The 25926-nt window shown below is 42.6% G+C and overlaps 1 protein-coding gene across 1 annotated transcript in view; it reads left to right on the top strand.

Annotated features, from left to right (window-relative positions):
* The window catches only part of LOC310795033 (protein NLRC3-like), a 32254-nt gene that overhangs the window by 4576 nt on the left and 1752 nt on the right, over positions 1-25926 (top strand). The window contains exons 3-11 of the mRNA XM_083657053.1: positions 12111-12224; positions 13169-13282; positions 14013-14126; positions 14595-14673; positions 14842-15070; positions 16057-17842; positions 17951-18124; positions 20839-20991; positions 21186-21232. Of these exons, the coding sequence (XP_083513179.1) occupies positions 12111-12224; positions 13169-13282; positions 14013-14126; positions 14595-14673; positions 14842-15070; positions 16057-17842; positions 17951-18124; positions 20839-20991; positions 21186-21232 (2810 nt within the window). The remainder of the gene's footprint in view (positions 1-12110; positions 12225-13168; positions 13283-14012; positions 14127-14594; positions 14674-14841; positions 15071-16056; positions 17843-17950; positions 18125-20838; positions 20992-21185; positions 21233-25926) is intronic.

Here is a 25926-nt window from a genome sequence, read left to right as displayed (position 1 = left end):
TTTTGTTGTATATTAATGAGATGGAGTCAGCCATGTTCATGTCCTTTATTTCTGTACGCAGACGATTCCATTTGTTGGTAACCAGAGAGTGCTTAGATTCAGTCAGATTATCACTTAGTGAAGAACTTCTAAATGTAAGCACATGGTTATGCAACAATAAGATATCCCTGCACTTAGGAAAATCTGAATGTATTGTCTTTGGAACAAAGCATAAACTAAGAAACCAACCTAGTTTCTCGGTAGAATGTAATGGTGTTAAGTTACAAGAAAAGTGTTGTGTAACATATCTGGGAAGTCAATTGGATCTGTGTATGACAAGTGAAGCTATGGCCCTCTCTGTCATTGGGAAAATTCACTCAAGGACAAAGTATTTGGCAAGAATATCTAAGGACACGAAGACCATGAGGATTTTAGCTATGTTGTTAATCCCATGTTACTATGACTACAACTGTATATCCTGCTACAATGCTATAACAAAAAATCTAAAGATGAGCTCAAAAAAGCCCAAAACAAACTAATGAGGGTCATCCTTATAACCTCGGTCCAAGAACGCACATTGAGCTGGGAGAAGTACATTCCTCTATTCACCTTATGTTGCCACGCCCACTTTTCCTCTTCCATGTAAGACGCAATTGTATTTTGTTCTTTCGGTTCAGCGTTAGCCGGCCGGTAAACATGGATAAACTGTAAACTATGAAATAAGTTTGGCAACATTCAGCAGATACACTGCGACTGCGAAACTGGTCACATATTTGGAATGTTACGTTCTCTTAAAACTTTATAACAGTTTGTTTTTCTGCTTGAAAACAGCTTTTTGGCAAGTCTAAAAATGATTAAGGGAGGCGTAATCTACTTCCGGGTCTAAAACGGAAGAACGATTACAAAATGACGTCATGCAGAAGTGTCCTGATATGGGCAAATGATAAGGTGAGGGGGGGGGGCACTGGAACAAGATCCCTAATGAAATTAAGGGCTCTATCTTCCCGACTTGCGTTAGCGCTCATTTTGCGCTGGAATAGCGCCGCGCAAAGCCCTAATTGTGGGCGTGTCGGCCCGCTGCGCTTCACGTCATCTCAGCGCAAACCCCGATAGGCGTATTTATGCCCATATTAACAAGTTGAGATCACTCCCCTTAAAAGCCACAGCGTCATCGCCTGCACGTCTGAAGAAATGAATGATGAATGAATGGTTTATTTTCGGTCATAGGTTAATGAACCACAAACAAAATGTAACAATTTGTGTGAATATACAGCAAGAGAACATCATCATACATGTACATATCATACCATTTCACACAAATACAATTTATACAATCAATGACCGAAAAAAGGAATAAGCTGAAGCCATAAGGCTTATTTTGAGAGAGAGAGAGGGGGGGGGGGGGGGGGGGGGGGGGAACGAGAGAGGGAAGAGAGAATTGGAGGATGAGCTAGTTTGGATTCATAACGAAAATTGATGCTTTTGTAATTAGTAGCCTTTTAATTAGTTGTTTTGCTCATATAGGCTATAACATACACATTTAAAAATATTAGTTTCTTTAACCCTTGTACACTGTTAACTAATACTTACCCCTCATTGTTATGCCCCTCCCATTGTCCAGTTTTGGTCAATTATTTTTCTAATGATAAGAAAGGTAAAAAAAAATCTTTTTTTTCTTTTCTTTTTTCCCCCAAACATTTTACCTTCAGATGAAGCTATACATACCAAAAATATTTATTCATTTTCAGAAATGTAACCCTCTATAAGCCAGTTTGTCTTGACTATAAACAGTTTCACTTGCTGCTTTTTCAGATTTCCACAATCTCTGCACAAAATATAATCCAAAGGGAATGTTTTTGGGTGGGATTATCACAGTGGGGTCTATGTAAAAGATTATTACCAATATTTATTTTGTTCCATTCTTACTTTTTATTCAGTGACAATTTAAAAAACAAATGCACTGTATAGTTTTTTAGACCATCTAATTGACCATTTTTGGGCAATTAGAGTGAGTCCTTCTGGGCAAGTACTAACCATTTTTGGCCAACAACATAAATAGAGGGAGGATCTTTTTTTCCTTTTTTGCTCAATCTCATGTTTGCTCAATCTCATGTCTCAATGTTCATTACTTTTCAAAATTTCAACCCTTTCAATGCCAGTTTTTAGTAATTGACCATTTCCTTGACCGGCCAAGGGTGCATTCTGTCATTCTGATGCAGGTCATAAACAGACTCTGTCTAGCCTAGTATGTGCATGATCAGGACACATCGGGATGGGGCTTTGGTGGGGGGGTGGGGGGACAGCTCAAGTTGCTTGTGTGTGTGTGTGTGTGTGTGTGTGTGTGTGTGTGTGCGCACACACACACACACACACACACACACACACACACAACTTGAGCTGACTTCAATATAGGCATGTTTTTTTTGTCCCTCCCTCCCCCCAAAACCCCATCCCTAAAATGGTGTTCATATGGATGTGTGTGTGTGTGTACACACACACACACACACACACACACACACACACACACACACACACACACACACACACACACACACACACACACACACACACACACACACACACACACACACACACACACATCCATATGAACACCATTTTAGCTGAAATTATTTATTCCATTGGGCTGTAGTGGTCCATAATGCAGCACAAACAGAAACCAGCTAAATTGATTGCAATAGATGCATGCCATACATGAGAAAATGTTGCAATCTGCTGAAAAATATTAAAAACCATAATTTTGAAGCCTTATGTCCAAAATATCTGGAGGAAGTCATAAAAAAATGCTTTTTTGTAAAAAGTGTCTTGGAGCTCAAAAATAGCACTTTTTTGCACTTTATAGATGCATGCCATACATGAGAAAATGTTGCAATCTGCTGAAAAATATTAAAAACCATAATTTTGAAGCCTTATGTCCAAAATATCTGGAGGAAGTCATAAAAAAATGCTTTTTTGTAAAAAGTGTCTTGGAGCTCAAAAATAGCACTTTTTTGCACTTTATAGTGGTTTTCAATGGGGAAATTATCTATTCATTTCTGGATATAACAACAATGCAGTAAACATTTTTGATTCCCGGGGCCAAAAATGAGCTGAGGCACTGAAGTGTGAAAATCCTTGATATATGCCCCAATCCCCCACCCAATTTCAAAATTCATCGCCATTTGACCATTTATATCACATTTATAACAATGCGAACACAGAAAATTACACTGCACTAGCCCAAAATGTACCAACACTGTACAAGGATAGGGTAGGGATGTGTGAGATTTTATTTCAATAGCCTATACCAGAATTGTCCGCTCGGGTTAAGCTATTGTTGCATGGTGCAGGGAGAGAGGTTACTGTATAGCCTACTATCAATAGTTACCCAGCAAACATCGTCTTGACCACGACGTCACCAGACGATAGAATTGTGGTTTGGCATCTAGCCAGAAAGTCGATGTACTGTTCTCTCTATGTGTTTTACTTCCAAAGTGTTAACATAGATAAACAGCCAGCCAAACTCCTTTTCAAGAGCCAGGAAGTGAGCGTGCTTGCTCCTTTTAATGACTTCAATCACATCAGGAAAGTCGAGATGACAACATTGAATTGAAGTCATTAAAAGGAGCAAGCACGCTCACTTCCTGGCTCTTGAAAAGGAGTTTGGCTGGCTGTTTATCTATGTTAACACTTTGGAAGTAAAACACATAGAGAGAACAGTACAGTGAAAAGCCATTGCTTTCTGAAGGATGCACATGAAGGATTACATTGAAGTAGTTCTCAGAAACAGCAAAGAAGCAGCCATTACGTATTTTCACAGCACAAGACGTTTTTTCTTCCTACTTCCTGTTTCTAGCTCTTTTGCGATTTCAAAATAAAAGTGTGCCAATTGTTTGTGCATGTAACAATACAAAACATATTTCAACAGCCAACTTAGTGTATTTTACATAATAAACATATTTAAAAGTGAACTTAATGTTTCTTTAGCATACAAAACATATTCAGGGCAGAACAGTCGACTTTAGACTGTCCCTTCAAAACAATAAATATTGATCTCATATTGCTTTGAAAACACCACATGTAGGTGTCTTTTGTGTTTTTGTTGAATAAAATGACATTTGATTGACAATTTACCTGTTGTGTGATCAGATAGTCACAGTGTGACATGCACTCCACGTGCAATGACGACTTTTATTGAACGCCCTTTTCTTTTTTTAAATATGAAAACACGTTTATGTCATATAAGTACCCATAGCAAGTGTCTGTTATTGTATTTATCACAAGCTTCCTGAATCCTGTGGTGTATTTGTCCCATTAGTCTTGCCGTAACTGAACGCAGTGTGTTCTGGGTCTTGGATGTTGCTGTATGGTGATGTCTGCTAAATAAATGGTCAAGTCACGTTGGTTACATTATCGTTAATGATATAAATATACCTGTCTCATCGCTGGTTGGAATCATGAAACAGAATTAGCGAGGCAGCTAGCCTAGCAATGCAAGTTCCAGTAGCGACCGTCACGTCAAAAGCTAAGTTTCCAATGTTAAGGACTCTATATATGACACAATTCAGAGAGTTTCTAACAAAATCCATAGCCTAATGGTTAAAATACGGGACTCCGAAGCAGGTTGCGCACGGTTGATTCCCCGACGAGGTCATATTTTTTTTCTTTCGATGTAGCAAAAATGGTTGAATCTGGACATACAGTAGGCTATATGCAATGCTGCTGCATGCACACTGTGCAGATTTGTATCTGAATATCTGAATATAGCCGTTGTGGGAGCGGCATATTTAAACGTTGTGGGGAAGTAGACGAATTACGTCGCTACGATTTCCATTCCGGATATATAATTAGACCCTGACTAGATGTAGTGGTTTGACGTACAGCACGCGGTCGTTATACGTGAAAATGTTTGCTGGGTACTTATAGCCTACTGGCCGGTGTTGTGTCAGAAAGTGATTTGCTGCCAGAAACTGATTTCGATCCGCGGGACCACGCACAGCGCAGCCTCGGTAGTGTCTCTATGTGCACCGACCCCCCCGGCCTGCCTACCCGGCCCAGCTCACAACTTATCCAGGGAGACCACAAAGCACCCCTCCCCGCGCTACACACAGACTACAACCCAGACGCTCGTTCCCCTGGTAATCCAATTCAAAACGCAAATCACTTTTTCGCACAAAACCATGACAAACGAATTCTCATTGTTAAATCAAGGTGTGTTTTTCTGCAGTGTAGGTTAGTTGAAAATCAACGTGGCATTCTGAAGAGGGAAGTGTGTCCGCGCGCGAGCCGTGCGTAATGGCTGTGGAGGAAAAAATCCACTGCAATGCTCTGCTGATTCATCAATAATTAGATATCCGTTTTAAATGTTCATAGGAGGTTTTCTTTATTTCCACAATCATCTCTCCGTGCACGGAGGTCTCCTCTTGTCTACATTTGACAATGCAAGAGCCCCGAATTATTGTTTACTTCACATCATATACTGAAACTATCGCCCGCCCTCTTCTGGATCCGTTCATTCAACCTCCCTCCAACTCAGTACTTCTCCATGACGTCCATAGTTAATCTGATGTTCACTAGAATACATAACAAATCCAGTCTATAGTCACAACAAGACACAGGTTCCCACAGGAACCTCTATTCCCATAGACACTTCCCAAAACAAGACATATGTTCTCACAGAAACTATTCTGTACAGCAATGACTGAAGAACATAGTTCACTAAATACAGCATGGAATTGCCATAGCTAATAACTAATCAATCAATACACACTTGATCAATAATTTGCCACTACAATTCCACACTTTTGATAAGAATAAATCATTATTATCAATATTAAAAATAAATTATTGATAACAAACTATAAGTTCAAACACAGTCAAAGAAAACTAACATAACTATTATCCTTAACTTGTTAGAAAAAAAAATGTATCATCTCACACATCTATATAGATTAAAATTTCCCTATGTGTTCACAATCGCAATTAATAAGTCCTTCATTTCGGTTACTTACTTAATACTTAATACATACTTATGTTACAATGTATCATTTGCTCAAATCAAACTCTTAGTTATGCTAATATCAAATCAAGCATGATTATTTACCCAAGATTTCATATCATAAACAAAGTGTGTCAGAGGTCAATGGCCTTTTTTATTGTTCCACACTTTTTGGCATATTTTTTTTCTCTTAAGAACACAGTTTACACATTTCTGGTAATTGGGCTTCTGTTCACTGGTGTTGGATTTTGGTAGCCGAAGTCAGAGGCGGCCCCTCCACTAAATCGTTTTGGCCCGCCTCCCACTTCGTCCTCCACCATCCACTCATATCAGCAAGCCGCTATTCACATTTCATATAAAAACACTCAAATTAAGCCCTACTTGGTACTTTAGAATATGTTTATATTCATTTAACACACAATTTGATTAAATTACCCCCAACCCTGCTTAATACACAATTTACACAACCTACAGAGTACATTAGTCAGATTAACCTCTATGTTTTGGGTTCCCTTCCAAGCATCCGGCAGACATACATCCCAAGTCGACTTTGGCATGTACTCCGCTCAAAAGCCGGGAAACAAACCCGCAACCTATCAGCTCACAAGTCATCTTACAAGTCCAAGTCATGTCTCGAGTCTTTGTCCTCCTCTCCGCTCTCTAGTCACACTGGAGTCCATTATTTCCTGTCTGGGTGTACAATAACATTGCCTTCAACAATCACACTCCTTTCACTATTCCAAAGCTTCACTCATTCACACTGTGTTCACACTTCCCCTGTCTCCTGTGGTTCCAAAACGCTTTTTAATACACATGATCACAGTTTTTTTTACACAAACCACACCAAGTACGACTCTCAGCATCTTACTCGCCAGGGGGAAACCGTCACGAAGGATGCACTCGCCTGAGTGCACCACACTGTCTGTCCTTCGCCATTCATCCGGTCTGTCCTCAAACTTTCGCATGTGTGTGTGTGTATGCAGAGACTAAGCTAATTGCGCTGGTGAAGGATGTGGGAGGCTGGATCTCAGCATCTGGCATTGGAGATCGTCCCAATCTACTGTCCAATCTGATTGTCTCAGTCTGCTTGTCCATCTGATTGTCTCAGTCACACAGGCACACAAACACATACACCACAACAACAAAAACTTAAAAACAAAACAAAAAGCAGACACAAAACAAAAGCTGCTTTCCCCCTTTGACAGATGCGTTATATAACGCATGTGTCAATTAATTTAGCAGTTTTTCTATATACTTATTTTTTAGAGAGAGACACCCTTTAACTTTCTCTGCCTCTTTCAGTCCTCTTGGGAAATGTGTGTGCGCTATGCACTGTGGTTATCTGGAGGGTGCTGCAGGTTTCAAGGCTTCAGGCCGAGAAGCGGGGGGGGGGGAAGAGAAATCTCAGTGTGTTCACAAACATTTACCTTTTCGCTTGGCAATAAGGGTTTTTTCAGGCTAAACACTCACTTTTCCTAAAAAAAACATAACTTCTATTAAACAATACTGTACTAATGCATAAAAGTACTTTTGCTCTGTGTGCATTGCATGTACATAATGTATACAGTGTGTGATTCTCTTACTAAAACAATGGTTTGTCAAACAGCTGTAACATGCAAATGTTCAAGTGTGTCATTACTTATCTGCTCATAATTGGTGTCTTTGGAGAAAGTTCTGCTGTGAACCCTCCACCCTCAACTGGCTTGCGTCTCCGGCCGTGTCAGTCTCTCGCCTGCTATTGACCAGCGCCTCACACCCTCTCCGCTCCGTCTTGATTCGCTTCGTTGAGTCCTCTCCGCTGTTACTGTCCAGGTGGCGTCAACCTCCGGGCCAAGCCTATGAATCGAAAACTCCACGGCAGTCATATATTCTTTTACAGCAAGCAAACCACTCATATTGCATTTCTGTAGCCCGTTTACACCGGTGTGGTGAAACACTTACACGGGAGGGAGAGATTTTACTCTCTCCCATTGCTGGCCGCTAGCTGCGGTGTTCAGGGCTGTAGTGGCTGCTGGTACGGATGCTGCTGCCGGTTCCCTGGCTGAAGCCTGCCCGGAGTGTTGATCGTCTCCGCTGGAGCCTGGACTGCTGGTGGTCCTCAGTGTAGTTGAGCCTGGCGCTGACTCTCAGTCTGCTACATGATGGTGGTGAGGCGCGGGTCAATTTCCAGGTTGAGACCTTTTAAGACACATTAAGAGACACTAGCGAAAGATTAAACTCCTCACATGATAATTGAAAGTGTATGTATGGTATGTATGTATTGCTTCTGGCAGACATACTTTCTTTTCCCCTTCATAATAAATGTGTTGCTGTTGTTTTCTGTGGTTTTTCAAAACCACCTAGGCCATCACTTTTATACAGTCTATATTTCCCTCTAAATGTGGCGTGTAGGTCTGCTTGAGACAAATGTGCTTTCCTGGTGTGTATTTAGTATTTACACAAACCCATATTTATACAAACCCATAGCTCCTCGTGAGCTTTCTCTAAACAGCTGTGGTTTTGTTTGTGTGTGCGAAATCAAAACCAATACCTTATGATATTACCAATAAAAACAAAATAACAACCAATCCCTCTTTTGTAGGCAGGTATGGATTAAAATAAAACATAACTGTGGATCCACATAACAAAATAAACAACCCTGTTTGTCCCCTGCCGGCCGGCTTATCTACACACATATGAACGTTTAAGCCCCAAAATAAAAAGTTGAATTTGAACGTTTAGCCCCTGTTTAACGCTTGCATCCCAAAACAAAAAGTTCAATTTGAATGTTTAGCCCCACAAAAAAAAGGTTTAGTTTGTGATTTTTCTTCCTCTCATTTTTCTCATTCAGAAATGTCTCATTCATATCTCAGTCATTTCCCATTCATTTCCCATTCATTTTTTTTTCTTCCTCAATGAGCCTCACTGCTCAGTTTCACCCACACTCTCCCCTTTTTTTTTTTTGTTTTTTTTTTTGTTTTCTTTTTGTTCAAAGGAAAAAGACCTTTTGAAAACAACTTTTCTTTTTTTCTTTTTTTTTTGGAAATGAATGGTAAGAATTTTCCCAATGCTTTGACTTTGCAATTGTATCCCTTTTTTTTTATAACTACATATAATTTATACCTCCTTTCGCAACGCTCAGGTCTGGGTATGTGCTGCTTTACCCCTTTATACTGCAGTTTTAGACGCTAAGTATACCTTTCAACTTACGTCGACGCCAAGTGTACCTTTCAACCTGCGTCTTTACTGTTTGCCCGTCGACAAACAGGCCGATTTTTTCTTCTCTAAATCTTGCCCAAATATGAGTCGGCTCATAGTAAGCTCCTCTTACACGTGCGTTCTAACCTAACGCACGCCTCACCCTCTTCTGGATCCGTTATCCAAGGCGGTGAGTATACTCCGAAACGGCAATAGTGAGTTTTATCTAATATTATCTCACGCGAGCATCACCATGACCCCGCACCACTCTCTTCTAGACAAATCCTATTTTGACTAAGGCAGTGGTTACATCCGTTTTACACGCACACACATCCCCCAGACCTGTAGCTTTTAGCAGTAGTTACAATTGTCTATTTTTAGAACCAATTGTATAACATTATTCTAAATTTCACAGCTACTCAATTTGACATAAAACCGATCAATCAACATTGCATTCAGTGTGTATTTGCCTCACCAGGTTCCGCAGATCACAGCGCTGGGCTACATTCCTCCGCATGTCGACTCCTGCTCTCTTAGCATTAATCGAGCTTTCAGGTCCAACTTTGACAGGAGGTTATCACCAGTCGACATGCCAGAGGTCCGCATCCCAGTCGTGAGATCCCGTAGGTGGAGGAAAAAATCCACTGCAATGCTCTGCTGATTCATCAATAATTAGATATCCGTTTTAAATGTTCATAGGAGGTTTTCTTTATTTCCACAATCATCTCTCCTCTCCGTGCACGGAGGTCTCCTCTTGTCTACATTTGACAATGCAAGAGCCCCGCATTATTATTTACACATCATATACTGAAACTATCGCCCGCCCTCTTCTGGATTTAGTTAATCTGATGTTAACTAGAATACATAACAAATCCAGTCTATAGTCACAACAAGACACAGGTTCCCACAGGAACCTCTATTCCCATAGACACTTCCCAAAACAAGACATATGTTCTCACAGAAACTATTCTGTACAGCAATGACTGAAGAACATAGTTCACTAAATACAGCATGGAATTGCCATAGCTAATAACTAATCAATCAATACACACTTGATCAATAATTTGCCACTACATGGCCCTATCCAAGCGAGGATTTCCTGCACTGACTGCGCCGGAGAATGCTGTCTGCACTCAGGCATACGCCTGGCGTAGTGGGGTTGTTTGCGCTAAGACCAGCTATTTGCTGGTGTTAAAATTGAGAGCACCCAATGCGATTTTTTTCTAACACTTTGGGCTGGAACGCCTATTTTGGAACGGTCAACTCCCAAACCTCTCTTTGCGCTCGGCACATAGCGACGGTATCTTCCCCACAGCGCTAAATGACACTTGCGTGAGACACATGATAGGCTAGAGGCCCACCGACACGCCTGGGCCACGCCTACACCTGTGTCATCCCAGCGCAAAACTGGATGGTGGAGGCAGATATCTGAGAAGATAGCAATAAGAGGCGTGCAAAGGCAGCGCAAAGGCAGCGCAAACGATAGTGCCGTACAACGATAGGGCCGTAAGTCTGCAAATTCTCAATGGTTTTAAAAACCTTCTGAATTGTTTTTATTGAGTAGACTGGAGAAATGTGTGAGCCTTCCGGTGTTATGGTATGTTGGTTTATATCTCTTGTTCTTCTTATCCTTGATTGTTCTGTATTGTTTAACTGATGTTATGTGTTACTGTATGTCATGTTTTTATAAGACCAGGGACCATGATGGAACTAAGTGTTTACACTTTTTCATGTCATCTCTTGGATTTTGTCATTCTTTATCCAAAATAAAAATCAATCAATCAATCAACATGTCAAATTATGCAGGTGCTCAAAGTAGAACATAATAAGCCAAACTATAGATGTGTTCCTATTGTGTGTTGTATCAAAGCACTTTAATGAATAATTTTGGAACAGATTGGAGGTTTTGAAAAACATAATCTCATGAATTCCAATCTGATTTGACAAAATCACATTCCAGAAACAGATTTTATCACAAGGAAGTGGATAGCATGAACTCTTTTGGAATGGTGTTGCAGGACTTGGAAAAATAATTAGATAAAAAAAATCGAATAGTTTCAGATTCAGATTACTTTATTTATCCCAGAAGGGAATTCAGTTCTAAAGCCTACCCGGCCCCGACGTTGACTGAGCGCGCTCAGTGGGACTGCATGAGTGTGTAATGTGCAGGACTGCATCGAAGAGTCTAGTGAACAGGAGAGAGAGAGAGAGAGAGAGAGAGAGAGAGAGAGAGAGAGAGAGAGAGAGAGAGGACTAGAGAGGAAAGAGAGAGAGAGAGAGAGATGAGAGAGAGAGAGAGGAAGAGAGAGAGAGAGAGAGAAAGAAAGAGACAGAGAGAGAATGAGAGAGAGAGAGAGAGAGAGAGAGAGCGAGAGAGAGAGAGAGAGAGAGAGAGAGAGAGCAGAGAGAAGAGAGAGAGAGAGAGACCACATGAACAGAGTCTAGTGGCCAGAGCCAATAGAGAGAGGTCCAGAAAACGCCTCTTGAGAGCTTTTAAATAGGCTACTTTTTTCCTCTTACTTGAGTAATTTCCTGCACTAGTACTTTAACTTAGGCCTACTTGTGTTTGTAATGTGTCAGCTATCTGCTGATCTGTTGACCCAAGTCCATCCAAACCTCTCAGCTCTCATGTGCTCACAGGATGCTTCTTTTTTTATTTTTTTATTTAACCTTTATTTAACCAGGAAAATCCCATTGAGATTAAGAACCTCTTTTTCAAGGGAGACCTGGCCAAGATAGGCAGCAGCAAGTACAAAAGTTACAGTTACAAAAATTTCACAGATAAAACAAACAACATAACGTATTGACTTTTCAAGCAGATCATGAAAAACAAGCACATGTAGTGGAGTCGGCCACAAGTACTTCTGCAGATATCTCTGAATTCTCTCTGTTTTAGGATGGTTCCATGTTATTAAATGATATATGTCTGCTGTGCCCTATGGGGGTTTGTTGTGTTCAGGATCCAGCAGGAGAGACCAGACTCTCCTCAACCCAGCTGTGTGTCTCTGAAGAGCCACCAATCAAAGAGTGGATGGATTGATTTTAAAGATGGACACCATTCTTCTGAAGAGAAGTAAGTTGTTTTAACTGACTCATGCAGAGAAGGTTTGCTGCAATCTCACGAGAGTAATCGTCTTTATGTTCACATACTTAATAACCTTTTGTTTGGAGCTTTGATGCAGCCAAGCATCATGGTCATGTGACAATTTACACTAACCATGTGACACTACACATATTTCATTGAGACCCTTTATTATTTCAATACTTGCTGGAAATGCATTGATACATCATTCAGTAACACCTTTAGAGTCTTATAACTGAAATAGTTTCATGGTCACTATTGTGCCTGGTGGGATTAAATGGGGTTGAATCCATATTGCTGTCCCTGGGTGTGAGCGCTGTTTGAACACAGCTTTGAAGCAGAGTGATATGAACACAGTGAAGCACCCGTGATGTTATACTAAAATATCAGTACGGCCAGGATCCCTCTTGTCCAATGAAATTGCTCAGTCTGAACTAACTGTTGTATAAGGAGGTATCAAACAAACTGGAAACAGTGTGGCAAGATGGGGGCCCATTCATTCCAATGAAAGTTGCTCACCGAGCACATGCGCCAAATAAGTTTATATGACTTCTACTGCTGTGCTGATAGTCTATGTGTTGCACTCATGAACCTCACGACTGGACTCAGAGTGACATATTTTGTGTGTGGTTTATTCTGAAAGGAATAATAATAAAATAAAGTGAGTCGGCTGGCTCTGCAGTGTGACTTGACCATAGAGATGGTAACAGGCAACTAACAGAGCAGCGCGAGCTCACTTCCTCACCATGACGACACTCTTACGTTTGACTGCTCCAGCTAGACGTACTTAAAGGGACAGGCACGCTGTATGTTTGTGAATGAAATATTGTGCATGCATACACTTTCAATGTGCCACATATGCAGTAGTGTTTTTTAGCCCTGCCTATTCCACATGAACAGAGTCTAATCTGCCTTGGGGGGTTTATTGTGTTCAGGATCCAGCAGGAGAGACCAGACTCTCCTCAACCCAGCTGTGTGTCTCTGAAGAGCGACCGCTCAAAGCAGGGATGGATTACTTTTGAAGATGGACACCATTCTTCTGAAGAGAAGTAAGTTGTTCCAGTGTTACAATGTTACTGTCTCATGTTTTAACTATGACTCATGCAGAGAAGGTCTGCTGAGCATGCATGTTCTTTTTCAGCATGACTCTTCTTCACACACTGAGAGCTGTCCAGTATAACCAGTCTGTTACTGTGTCACACTGAGAGCTGTCCAGTATAACCAGTCTGTTACTGTGACACACTGAGAGCTGTCCAGTATAACCAGTCTGTTACTGTGTCACACTGAGAGCTGTCCAGTATAACCAGTCTGTTACTGTGTCACACTGAGAGCTGTCCAGTATAACCAGTCTGTTACTGTGTCACACTGAGAGCTGTCCAGTATAACCAGTCTGTTACTGTGTCACACTGAGAGCTGTCCAGTATAACCAGTCTGTTACTGTGTCACACTGAGAGCTGTCCAGTATAACCAGTCTGTTACTATGTCACACTGAGAGCTGTCCAGTATAACCAGTCTGTTACTGTGTCACACTGAGAGCTGTCCAGTATAACCAGTCTGTTACTGTGTCACACTGAGAGCTGTCCAGTATAACCAGTCTGTTACTGTGTCACACTGAGAGCTGTCCAGTATAACCAGTCTGTAACCGGGTTAGGGTTATTTACTGGTCTGTTACTGTGATACTGTCTGTCTGTCTGTCTGTCTGTCTGTCTGCGTGCATGTCTGTCTGTCTAACCTTGTTCCTACATCAGCTCTGCTTTGTCCATCCTGTGTTTCTATCAGGATCCAGCAGGACAGAGCAGACTCCTCTGTCCAAAGCTGTGTGTCCATGGGGAGTGACTGGTCTATGGATCATCCTATTGTCTTCAAACCTGGACACCACTCTACTGATAAAAGGTACAAAGTTAAAACTGGTGAAAACAGATGTGTTTGTTGTCATCTGACTCAAAGTAGCTTTGTACCACATGGTTTCTTCAGAGTCATTTTGTTATGTACAGTATGTCTAAAAAGTATTTGAATACATGACGTACTTACCTGTCAAACGATGGGAGGAGCACCTGAAGGCAGCAGGAATCTCTGTAAAGTGGCCACAGCTTCATGAGTTGATAAATCTAGGAGATAATGAGGTGAATATTGAACTTTTAGACCCACTAGGCATCTTGCGCACTACGCACGCTTGATTCCTAGGCTCACCTGCTGCACGGCCTCGCCTGTCCTGCAGCTCGCCGAGCTGCAGGACAGGCGAGGTGTCTGTGTGTGTGTGTGTGTGCGTGCGCGTGTGTGTGTGTGTGTGTGTGTGTGTGTGTTAGAGAGAGAGACATGATATGATGGTATGACCTACTATCTGATGTTTTGTCCCCCCAGAGTTTACCAGCAGAGGTCAGATGTTCCCAGTGGTCAGTCTGCCCAGGAGCCTCAACCAGACCTGGACTCCATATTTATGGTGTGGAAATGAACAAAAACATGTTTGACTTCACCAACGAGTCGAATACAAAACCAAGATGTCTCCATGCTGCACACTTTAGCCCAGCGGGCTTTCAGTCTATGATGGATCTGATGTTGTGTTCCATGATTTTAGTAAGAAAGTTTAATTCATATGATTCTGTTCCAGTTGCTTGAGGAGAACATCATCACCTTTGTGAAGAAGGAGCTGAGAAGGTTCCAGAGGTTTCTGAGTCCAGATGAGCCAGAATGCTCAGAGAATCAGAGGGGGGATGAGGAGGTGGTGGATGGTGAGGAGGAAGAGCAGAGGAGGAGCAGCAGAGAGGATTTTCTAAACATCACACTGTTCTTCCTGAGGAGCATGAAGCAGGAGGAGCTGGCTGACTCTCTGCAGCACAGTAAGAGGCTTTCAACAGCTTTAACATGATGGAGATGGGACAGGATGGAAAATGAGAGATGGATTTAAATCAACAGGTTCTCATTACCAGTGTGTCAAAATACATCAATTTGTCACGGCCACCTCGATGTCATTATTGCCGAGGTGAAATGTTATCTTTAACGTCATATTTGGGTGCGTACGTTTCTCCAGCACAGACACCAGCTCTCCTTGTTTCTTTATCACCCTGCTCAGCAAAATAACCAGGAAGAGAGCCGAGCCCTGACTCTCTTCCTGGTTATTTGGTCGAGGAGGTCGGCCGCGACCGGCTGCAACTGGACACGGCTACCGGCTACTGTGGCTACCGGCTACTGTGGCTACCGGCTACTGTGGCTACCGGCTACTGTGGCTACCAGCGGCCCAGCAACATTTCACAGGAGCCACGGCTCGAATCCAGGGTAAATTTAGGCAAGCACAATAACTTGGTTGGGTTTAGGGAAGTACAATAACCTTAAGTTTAGGCAACAAAAACAACCTCTCCAAGCACTTCTCCCTAGACTTTGACCTAGTTAAGCCTCAGACTGTTATTACATTCAAGACCACTGGGGGTGGCCACGAGGTGACCTCCAGACGGTCCGGTGGTTCTTCTTCTGCATATTACAATGTGAAGCTACTCTTTCTCGTTCACAATAACGACGCCAAGGTGCCGTGACAAATCAACACATTTTGATGTAGTGGGAGTGAGAGCAGGTTGATTTAAATGTATACATCTAAATATTTGTCAAACGAGACCAAATCAGTTCAAGATGAACTAATTCTCTGCCATAGACACAAGCTCTTCATCAGTCTGATGAAGAGCTTGATGCTCGAAATGTCACTTTAATCTTTTGCTGCTAATAAATCACTGTAAATTGAGCCCTGCAGTGTGCCAGCTGTTTTTATAATTTTTTTGAAGATATACATTTACCAGGAAATCCCTTTGATGTTATTTGTTGTTTGTTATTTCAGAAACTCTTCCTGACTTCTGCCAACATGAACTCAAATGTAATCTGAAGGAGAGGTTTCAGCGTGTGTTTGAAGGGATTGCTAAAGCAGGAAACCCAACTCCTCTGAATCAGATGTACACAGAGCATTACCTCACAGAGGGAGGGAGTGGAGAGGTCAATGATGAACATGAGGTCAGACAGATTGAAGCAGCATCCAGGAAACCAGCGAGACCAGAAACACCAATCAAATGTGAAAACATCTTTAAACCCTTACCTGGAAGAGACAAACCAACCAGAACATTGATGACAAAGGGAGTGGCTGGCATTGGGAAAACAGTCTTAACACAGAAGTTCACTCTGGACTGGGCTGAAGACAAAGCCAACCAGGATATACAGTTCACATTTCCATTCACTTTCCGAGAGCTGAATCTGCTGAAAGGGAAAAAGTTCAGCTTGGTGGAACTTCTTCATCGCTTCTTCCCTGATACCAAAAAAGCAAGAATTTGCAGGTTTGACAAGTACCAGGTTGTGTTCATCTTTGACGGTCTGGATGAGTGTCGACTTCATCTAGATTTCAAGAACTACGAGATCCTGACTGATGTTACAGAGTCAGCCTCAGTGGACGTGCTGCTGACAAACCTCATCAGGGGGAAACTGCTCCCCAAAGCTCGCCTATGGATGACGACACGACCTGCAGCAGCCAATCAGATCCCTGCTGAGTGCGTTGACATGGTGACAGAGGTGAGAGGGTTCACTGACCCACAGAAGGAAGAGTACTTCAACAAAAGATTCAGAGATGAGAAGCAAGCCAGCAGAATCATCTCCCACATCAAGACTTCACGAAGCCTCCACATCATGTGCCACATCCCAGTCTTCTGCTGGATCACTGCTAATGTTCTGGAGTCTTTGTTGAAAACCAGTAAGAGAGAAGACCTGCCCAAGACGCTGACTGAGATGTACATCCACTTCCTGGTTGTTCAGTCCAAACTACAGAACCTCAAGTATCATGGGAGAACTGAGGCAGCTCCACACTGGACGAGAGAGAGCAGGGAGATGATTCTCTCCCTGGGAAAACTGGCTTTTGAGCAGCTGGAGAAAGGCAACTTGATCTTCTATGAAGCTGACCTGACAGAGTGTGGCATTGATATCACAGCAGCTTCGGTGTACTCAGGAGTGTTCACACAGATCTTTAAAGAGGAGTGTGGGCTGTACCAGGACCAGGTCTTCTGCTTTGTACATCTGAGCATTCAGGAATTTCTGGCTGCTGTTTATGTCATGGTCTCATTTATCGACTCTGGTGTCAATCAGCTGTCAGAACCACAATCAACCTCCAGAAACAAATCTCAGATAATTCACCTCTGCCAGAATGCTGTGGACAAAGCCTTACAGAGCCCAAATGGACACCTGGACTTGTTCCTCCGCTTCCTCCTGGGTCTTTCACTGCAGACGAATCAGAGTCTCCTGCAAGGCCTGCTGACACAGACAGGAAGTAGCTCACAGACCAATCAGAAAACAGTCCAGTACATCAAGGAGAAGATCAGGGACATTCCTTCTGCAGAGAGAAGCATCAATCTGTTCCACTGCCTGAATGAGCTGAATGACCGTTCTCTAGTGGAGGAGATCCAACAGTACCTGAGATCAGGAAGTCTCGACAAAAAGAAACCTTCCCCTGGTCAGTGGTCGGCTCTGGTCTTCATCTTACTGTCATCAGAAAAAGACCTGGAGGTGTTTGACCTGAAGAAATACTCTGCTTCAGAGGAGGCTCTTCTGAGGCTGCTTCCAGTTGTCAAAGCCGCAAATAAATCTGTGTAAGTGCATAGCAAACTGGATAGATGCAATATATGATGTGATCTTTAAAGCAGGATAGAAAATACACATTTAACGTTATTGTTTTGTCTTCATCACTAATTCTTCAGGCTGAGTGGCTGTCAGCTGTCAGAGAGAAGCTGTGAAGCTCTGGCCTCAGTTCTCAGCTCCCAGTCCTCTAGTCTGAAAGAGCTGGACCTGAGTAACAATGACTTGCTTGATTCAGGTGTGAAGCTTCTCTCTGCTGGACTGGAGAGTCCACACTGCAGACTGGAAACTCTCAGGTCAGGATAACTGTTCAACAGACACATTAAATTCTGCATAAGGCTATATGCACATTAATGTCAGTGAAAATACCTGAGTGAATGTTATTGACTTTAAAAATCCATACAGTAAGTTAGGCCTCCAGCTGTTTCAAGTGGTTTCACATAGACAGACAGACAGACAGACAGACAGACAGACAGACAGACAGACAGACAGACAGACAGACAGACACTGCAATCTCTCCATATACAGACATGCACCAGGTATGACTGCTGTAAGTTGTTGGCTCATTTTTGGCAGTTTGTAAGCAAAAAAATAAAATTACCTTAGTTTTAAACTTTTCCCCATTGTTCTCAGGTGTGACAAGGCCCAAAATGATCACTTTATTGTAGATACAGTAAGTTAGGCCTCCAGCTGTTTCAAGCGGTTTCACATAGACAGACAGACTGACAAACAGACAGACACACACCACAATCTCTCCATATACAGACAGACATGCTGTTGACGCCATTTTGCATATTTATCTTATTGATTCATAATTCATGTTGTGTTGAGACATCATGCATTTTCTGTTTATTATGCCAATCATGTTTGGACTGTCTCGTGCTGAGGTTTTGTTGTTTGGTTGATTGTTGCTATTATTGTGATGATTATGATGATTTGATGCTGAATAGGAGCGTCACCTATTAGGGGGTGGATGCAACCTGTGCACACTGATTAGAGCAAGCGGACAGGTGCTGCTCACTAGAGTGGAAGGGCAAACAATTTTCAACCGCATTTGTTTATAGCCTACTACGAGATCCTTATGTTTTAAGTTGGATAACTGTGATGTTTTGCTGTCCAAATAAAAGGACGTATTGTGACATTGAGATTGACATTGATTTTACGGACCGCTCTAACACATGCACCATATTGCTGCTATTTTTGGCAGTTTGTAAGCAAAAAATAAAATTACTGTTTAAAAAAAAAATTCCATTGTTCTCGGTTGTGACGAGGCCCAAAATGATCACTGTAAGCAGCGTATTGATTACTATAAGCAAACTATTTAAACAGCATGTGTATAGGAATGATTCAGGACCAAGCTTTTTGATCAATATAATCAGTTGATCACTATAACCGTGATCACTATAAGCGGATTCCACTGTAGTGAGTTTTCATTGAGAGTTGGGATCTCTCTTTCACAAAACCTGTGCAAAAGCTCACAACACTCAATAATAAACAATCAATAAATGATTATTGCTGGGTGATGTTGCTGAAAATGTAATATACTTTTCATATGATCATATATAATTTTATCACAGTATAAGTGTATGTAAAATCACCATTCTGTCAAATGTTTTAAAGGGTTAATGTTTATCCTGAATATAAGTTTAAATATATCAGTAAACTTTTATTTAAAACACGTCTTTATTGCTAGAATAAAAGTAAAAACACTAGATGTTTCTCATTAGAGCTCAGAATTCCACCAACTCTCTGAATTTGGAGGTTGTACTGGTCAGCTTCCAGGTGTGTGTGTGTGTGTGTGTGTGTGTGTGTGTGTGTGTGTGTGTGTGTGTGTGTGTGTGTGTGTGTGTGTGTGTGTGTGTGTGTGTGTGTGTGTGTGTGTGTGTGTGAATGTGAACAGGGCGCACCTTTTGGAGTTATCCTGCTAACAGACAAACAGACGGAACAGAACAGGGTGAAAACAAAACCCAGTCAAATTCCCTTAGTGGAGGTAAAAATAAATCAAACAAACAAGCGGGAGTTAAATAGTTTTTCAGTCTCTCTTTGTTTTGTTTTTGCTCTGTAGCCTTATATGATCTTTGAATAAGAATAACAAAACAAAGCAGTGAATGCTTCTCCTCCTTCTAAATATGACCTTAATGCACAAACGCAGCAGAAACCAGCAGCACAGCAATGAGTGGACTGAAGTGCAGAGACACAAACTCAGCAAGAGGTCCGGGTCATGAACAGTACAGTGGAGCCATCTAGTGGTGAACCGGGGCTATAGCAAGTAAACAGGGAAGAGCGAGCAACATTCAAAAAGCATCAAATAACGGAAATGTCAAGATGAAAATGGTTCAGTCACAAGTCACAACTATCTGTTGGTGTGTGTGTGTGTGTGTCACAACTATCTGTTGGAGTGTGTGTGTGTGTGTGTGTGTGTGTGTGTGTGTGTGTGTGTGTCACCACTATTTGTTGGCGTGTGCGTGTGTGTGTGTGTGTGTGTGTGTGTCTCTCACAACTATCTGTTGGAGTGTGTGTGTGTGTGTCTCACAACTATTTGTTGGAGTGAGTGAGTGTGGGTGTGTGTGTGTGTGTGTGTGTGTGTGTGTGTGTGTGTGTGTGTGTGTGTGTGTGTGTGTGTGTGCGCGCACGTGCGTGTGTGTAGGTGTGTGTGTGTGTGTGTGTGTGTGTGTGTGTGTGTGCGTGTGTGCGTGCCTGCTTGCGTGCTTGCATGCGTGCGTGTGTGTAGGTGTGTGTGTGTGTGTGTGTGTGTGTGTGTGTGTGTGTGTGTGTATTGGAAAGCAACGCCCCTGTTTTCAGTAACTGAATCAAAGTAAAACTACAGTGGAGGAAGTGATGAAATGTTGACGTCAATCGTCATGACAGCAAAGACGTGGAAAACAATATAAACTATAAATGCAACTGTGTGTGTGTGTGTGTGTGTGTGTGTGTGTGTGTGTGTGTGTGTGTGTGTGTGTGTGTGTGTGTGTGTGTGTGCGTGCTTGCGTGCGTGTGTGTGTGTGTGCAGGCTGTCAGGCTGTCTGCTCACAGAGGAAGGCTGTGCTTCTCTGGCCTCAGCTCTGACCTCCAACCCCTCCCATCTGAGAGAGCTGGACCTGAGCTACAATCATCCAGGAGCCTCAGGAGAGAAGCTGCTGTCTGGTGGACAGTGGAGACTCAGGTATGGAGAGGCAATGTCTGCTAGAAGGCTGAGAGTCACACACATTTTCTCTGTCACACTGCAAACTCATGCAGGAATACAGTTCAATGGAGGATATGAGAGGAAATCCTTCATAATGAAGGTTATTAATAAATGTCCATGTTGTTTCCATCATCAAAGAGAATCTGCTGATCTGACTTTGTTTATTCCTCCAGTGTGGACCATGGTGGAGTGCAGAGGCTGAAACCAGGTCTGAGGAAATGTAAGTGTGTATTTAGTTTGATTCATGAAAACAAAGCAACACATTCAACTAGTGAGATAGAAAGTCCATCTATGGCACAGTCTGTGACGTCTATTCATTCTGATCCTACTGTGAATCAGGGTGATGGCTGACATCATGCCTTTTAATCAACATATTTGAAAAGGAGGTGAAATGAGTGAGGCAAAGTGTGCTGTGGTCTGACCAGTCCATCTCAGATGAGCTCGGGCACGTTTCTGGATGTGGTTGATATATGGTTTCACTTTGCATGGTAGAGTCTTAACTTACATTAAGATGTGTGGAGTTTGCATGTTCTCCCCGTGCCTCCCGGGGGTTTCCTTCATACAGGAACCCCCTTCACAAAAACATGCAATATCCTGGTTGCTAGTGTGGTTCCTCCTCTGGCCGTTAAGGGCGCCTGTTCAGGGGGAGGGGAACTGGTTGGAATAGCGTGAACCTCCCACGTGCTATGTCCTACCGGTGAAGCTTCCCCTGTCAGGTGAAAAGAAGTGGCTGACCGACTGCCCATGTCTCGGAGGAAACATGGTATCAGTCTCGGCTCTCCCTGATCGACAGAGGACGAAGTAGCAACCAGGATAAATCAATTAAAAAAATTAGCACTAATGGGGGATAAAATGGGATAAAAAATCGGGGGGGAAAAAAAAAAGGAAAAAAAAAAAAAAAAGATGCAGCGAGGAACTGTGTTAACTGACTGCTTTTCCCAAGTGTTCCAGAGACCATGTGGGAATATCCATGACAGAATAATGTTGGTTTTTAATGCAGTGTCGCCTGAGGGGTCAAAGGTCACGGGCATTCAATGTTGGTTTCAGCAGAGATTTCTCCAGATTCTGACCTGACCTCCTACTTCCTGCTTCAGCACTGTACCAGAGATTTTCATCTGCCATTTATTTTCCCATAGACATTTCGTAAAATGCTTATAAAAATAGTTTGACTTTGTCAAACCAAACGGTTCAGATATATTTAGAAACAGGAGAGACCACATAACATTTCACTCGGACCAAAACGTAAAAATAAATTGCGGATTTAAAGAAAATATTTTTTCTGTGTAGTTTTTTAAAGTTCTGGTAAGAGTGAAATGTTCTATGGTCTCTCCTGATTCTAAATATAGCTGAACCGTTTGGTTTGATGAAGTTAAACTATTTTTATAAGCATTTTACGAGATGTCTATGGGGGAAAAAATGGTGGATAAAAATCTCTGGTACAGTGCTGAAGCAGGAAGTAGGCGGTCACTTTGCCTCTCTATTAACCTGTTTACCTGTGGAATGTTCCAAACAGGTGTTTTTGAGCATTCCTCGACTTTCCCAGTCTTTTGTTGCTTCTGTTCCAACTTTTGTGAAAGGTGTTGCTGGCATCAAATTCAGAATATGAACATTGTATGATGTGAAACACAATATTGAGCCAGGCTGGACTGGAAGTTGATCAGGTAAAACATTCCATATATTTGTACTGTGTTCAATTCAATATAGGTGGAAAAGGATTAGCAAATGATCACATTCTGTTTTTATTTAAGTTCTACACAGCGTCCCAACTTTTCTGAATTGAGGTTGTAATTTCAAATACATTTGTCATTCTGACATTTCCCATTGTTTGTGTTCAAGGATTTTTTTTGTCTAAATGTGAACACAAATAAAGGTAATTAAAATGTGTCTCAAGGGTGTGGAGTGTGACTTTAAGAATAAAATACATTTGTTTTCTACAGGGGAGTGGTGCTGGCCCAAACAACAGTATAAAAAACAAAGGGATTTATTACTAAAATACAAGTTAAAAACGTGCCTATTTAAAAGAGTCCAGCGTCCATAAGAGTTTAATGTCCAGTGTCCACTGCAGCCAAGAGTAGTGACTGTTTTGTCTCCAACAGCAGGCTGTCTTGCTGCCTCCTGGCGCCTCCAAGTGGCAAAGAAGTGCATTACAGAACAGACTTTAATGTCTTGCTTTCTCAGTGTATGGAGTTCATATGGAGTAGGGTAGAATAACCAGCTAAATGTAACACTGATTTATGGAGGAGCCAAATTAAATTAATTATATAAATGCATTGCAACCTAAATCAAACCAACAGGATGCAAACGAAGCAAAAAGCCAAATGAAAGAATCAACAGTCATTAAAGTCGAGCTGAACCCAATAATGACTTTTCTTTTCTTTTAGTTCAAATACCTGGGTATGCAGTGCACCTATTTAATAATGTATGCAAAAGATATCACAACAATCTAATTTCTTTAGTTTTTCACACTTTTTCACATCAAAAGTTCGTTTTTCAAGATTTCATTGATAACAGTAATTTACAGTTTGCTGACATCACCTAGTACTATCAAATTTGTACCCCATTTCAACCAATCATATCACGACATGCAGCTGTCAATCAAATCTTCATTTCTGGATAATTTTCTCTTCCAAATTAAGTAGAAAATGGTGCCTAGTGCCTGTCATCTGGCAGAATTCCTATCCCATAAACTAACTACTAACTTGGCCAATTGTTAGAAACATGAACAACAAACAAAAACTATAATCTCTAAGAATGCAAAGAAATGTAACTGGCTCGTTAAAACGCGCATTCCAGGGATATCGTATTTACAGAAATAGCGTAAAAGGCGCGCGCTTGAGACCGTTTGAGAGCGTGGTTGTCAGGGGTCTCCCCTCGGAGATTCCAGGTGGGCGGGCAGCACCCATTCATCGGATTGTCCGCTCCCTCCGCACGAAGCAGCCTGGCTGCCTGGTACTCCGCGGATCCCACTCGCGTAGCACGACAACACGCTGAATCCCACTCGATTTGGGGGTGGAACACGCCATGATTGGCCAAAGCCCAATCCAGTCCCCAGAATTGTCAAATAAAATCATCGACATGATACTATGACCCGCCTCTCAACCTGTCATCTTAGACAAACTATGTTTTCAGTCTGAAACGGACTCATTATGCACGTGACAAACAGGTTCAGTCCCACTTTAAGGGCTCTTCCCTTCAGCTCCAGTCTGTTGTCCTGATGCCAGGTTTTAGAGTTAGCCTCTTCCCTTCAGCTCCAGTCTGTTGTCCTGATGCCAGGTTTTAGAGTTAGCCTCTTCCCTTCAGCTCCAGTGTGTTGTCCTGATGCCAGGTTTTGGAGTTAGCCTCTTCCCTTCAGCTCCAGTCTGTTGTCCTGATGCCAGGTTTTAGAGTTAGCCTCTTCTCTTCAGCTCCAGTCTGTTGTCCTGATGCCAGGTTTTAGAGTTAGCCTCTTCCCTTCAGCTCCAGTGTGTTGTCCTGATGCCAGGTTTTAGAGTTAGCCTCTTCCCTTCAGCTCCAGTCTGTTGTCCTGATGCCAGGTTTTGGAGTTAGCCTCTTCCCTTCAGCTCCAGTCTGTTGTCCTGATGCCAGGTTTTAGAGTTAGCCTCTTCTCTTCAGCTCCAGTCTGTTGTCCTGATGCCAGGTTTTAGAGTTAGTCTCTTCCCTTCAGCTCCAGTGTGTTGTCCTGATGCCAGGTTTTAGAGTTAGCCTCTTCCCTTCAGCTCCAGTCTGTTGTCCTGATGCCAGGTTTTAGAGTTAGCCTCTTCCCTTCAGCTCCAGTCTGTTGTCCTGATGCCAGGTTTTAGAGTTAGCCTCTTCCCTTCAGCTCCAGTCTGTTGTCCTGATGCCAGGTTTTAGAGTTAGCCTCGTCCCTTCTGCTCCAGTCTGTTGTCCTGATGCCAGGTTTTAGAGTTAGCCTCTTCCCTTCAGCTCCAGTCTGTTGTCCTGATGCCAGGTTTTAGAGTTAGCCTCTTCTCTTCAGCTCCAGTCTGTTGTCCTGATGCCAGGTTTTAGAGTTAGCCTCTTCCCTTCAGCTCCAGTCTGTTGTCCTGATGCCAGGTTTTAGAGTTAGCCTCTTCCCTTCAGCTCCAGTCTGTTGTCCTGATGCCAGGTTTTAGAGTTAGCCTCTTCCCTTCAGCTCCAGTCTGTTGTCCTGATGCCAGGTTTTGGAGTTAGCCTCTTCCCTTCTGCTCCAGTCTGTTGTCCTGATGCCAGGTTTTAGAGTTAGCCTCTTCCCTTCAGCTCCAGTCTGTTGTCCTGATGCCAGGTTTTAGAGTTAGCCTCTTCTCTTCAGCTCCAGTCTGTTGTCCTGATGCCAGGTTTTAGAGTTAGCTGTACTGTGGCTCGTTATGTGGACCTGTATCACCTCCTCATGGAGCCACACACACACTGATGAATCAACATGAATCTAGACTTCACTGAAGGAGGTGAAGCCACTCCTCCACTCTCCCACCATGTCTCTTTTTCTCTCCCTCTCTGCCTTCCTCTCTCTCCCCTCACTCTTTGTTTCCCTCTCTCTCTCTTTCTCCCTCCCTCCCTCTTTCTCTCTCTCCCCCTCTATCTCTTTCTCTCCCTCGTTCTTTCTCTCTCTCTTTCTCCCCTCTCTCTTATTTTTTCTGTCTCTCTCTCTCTCCCTCTATTTCTTTCTCTATCTACCTCTTTCTCTCCCTCTTTCCCTTCCCCCCTCTCTCTCTCTTCCTCTCTCTCTCTCTCTCTCTCTCTCTCTCTCTCTCTCCCTCTCCCTCTCTCTCTCAGTCAGCTCGTGCGAGTCTGCAGATGGCAGTAAGCTCCTCCCACGCTGGCGTCTTTCCTCTGTCGTGGCTCGTGCTCGTGGGGCTGCAGCTCCGTTGTCTCGTGTCGCGTGCGGCGCCTCTCTTGGCTCCCTGCGGACCTGCTGTGCGTGAGCCCCGCGCGCGCTGT

Source organism: Poromitra crassiceps (assembly GCF_964638095.1).
Source record: "Poromitra crassiceps genome assembly, chromosome: 20".
Taxonomy (NCBI): Eukaryota; Metazoa; Chordata; class Actinopteri; order Beryciformes; family Melamphaidae; genus Poromitra; species Poromitra crassiceps.
Note: the sequence above shows the minus strand (reverse complement) of the source record. Positions and strands in the feature narration are given on the sequence as shown.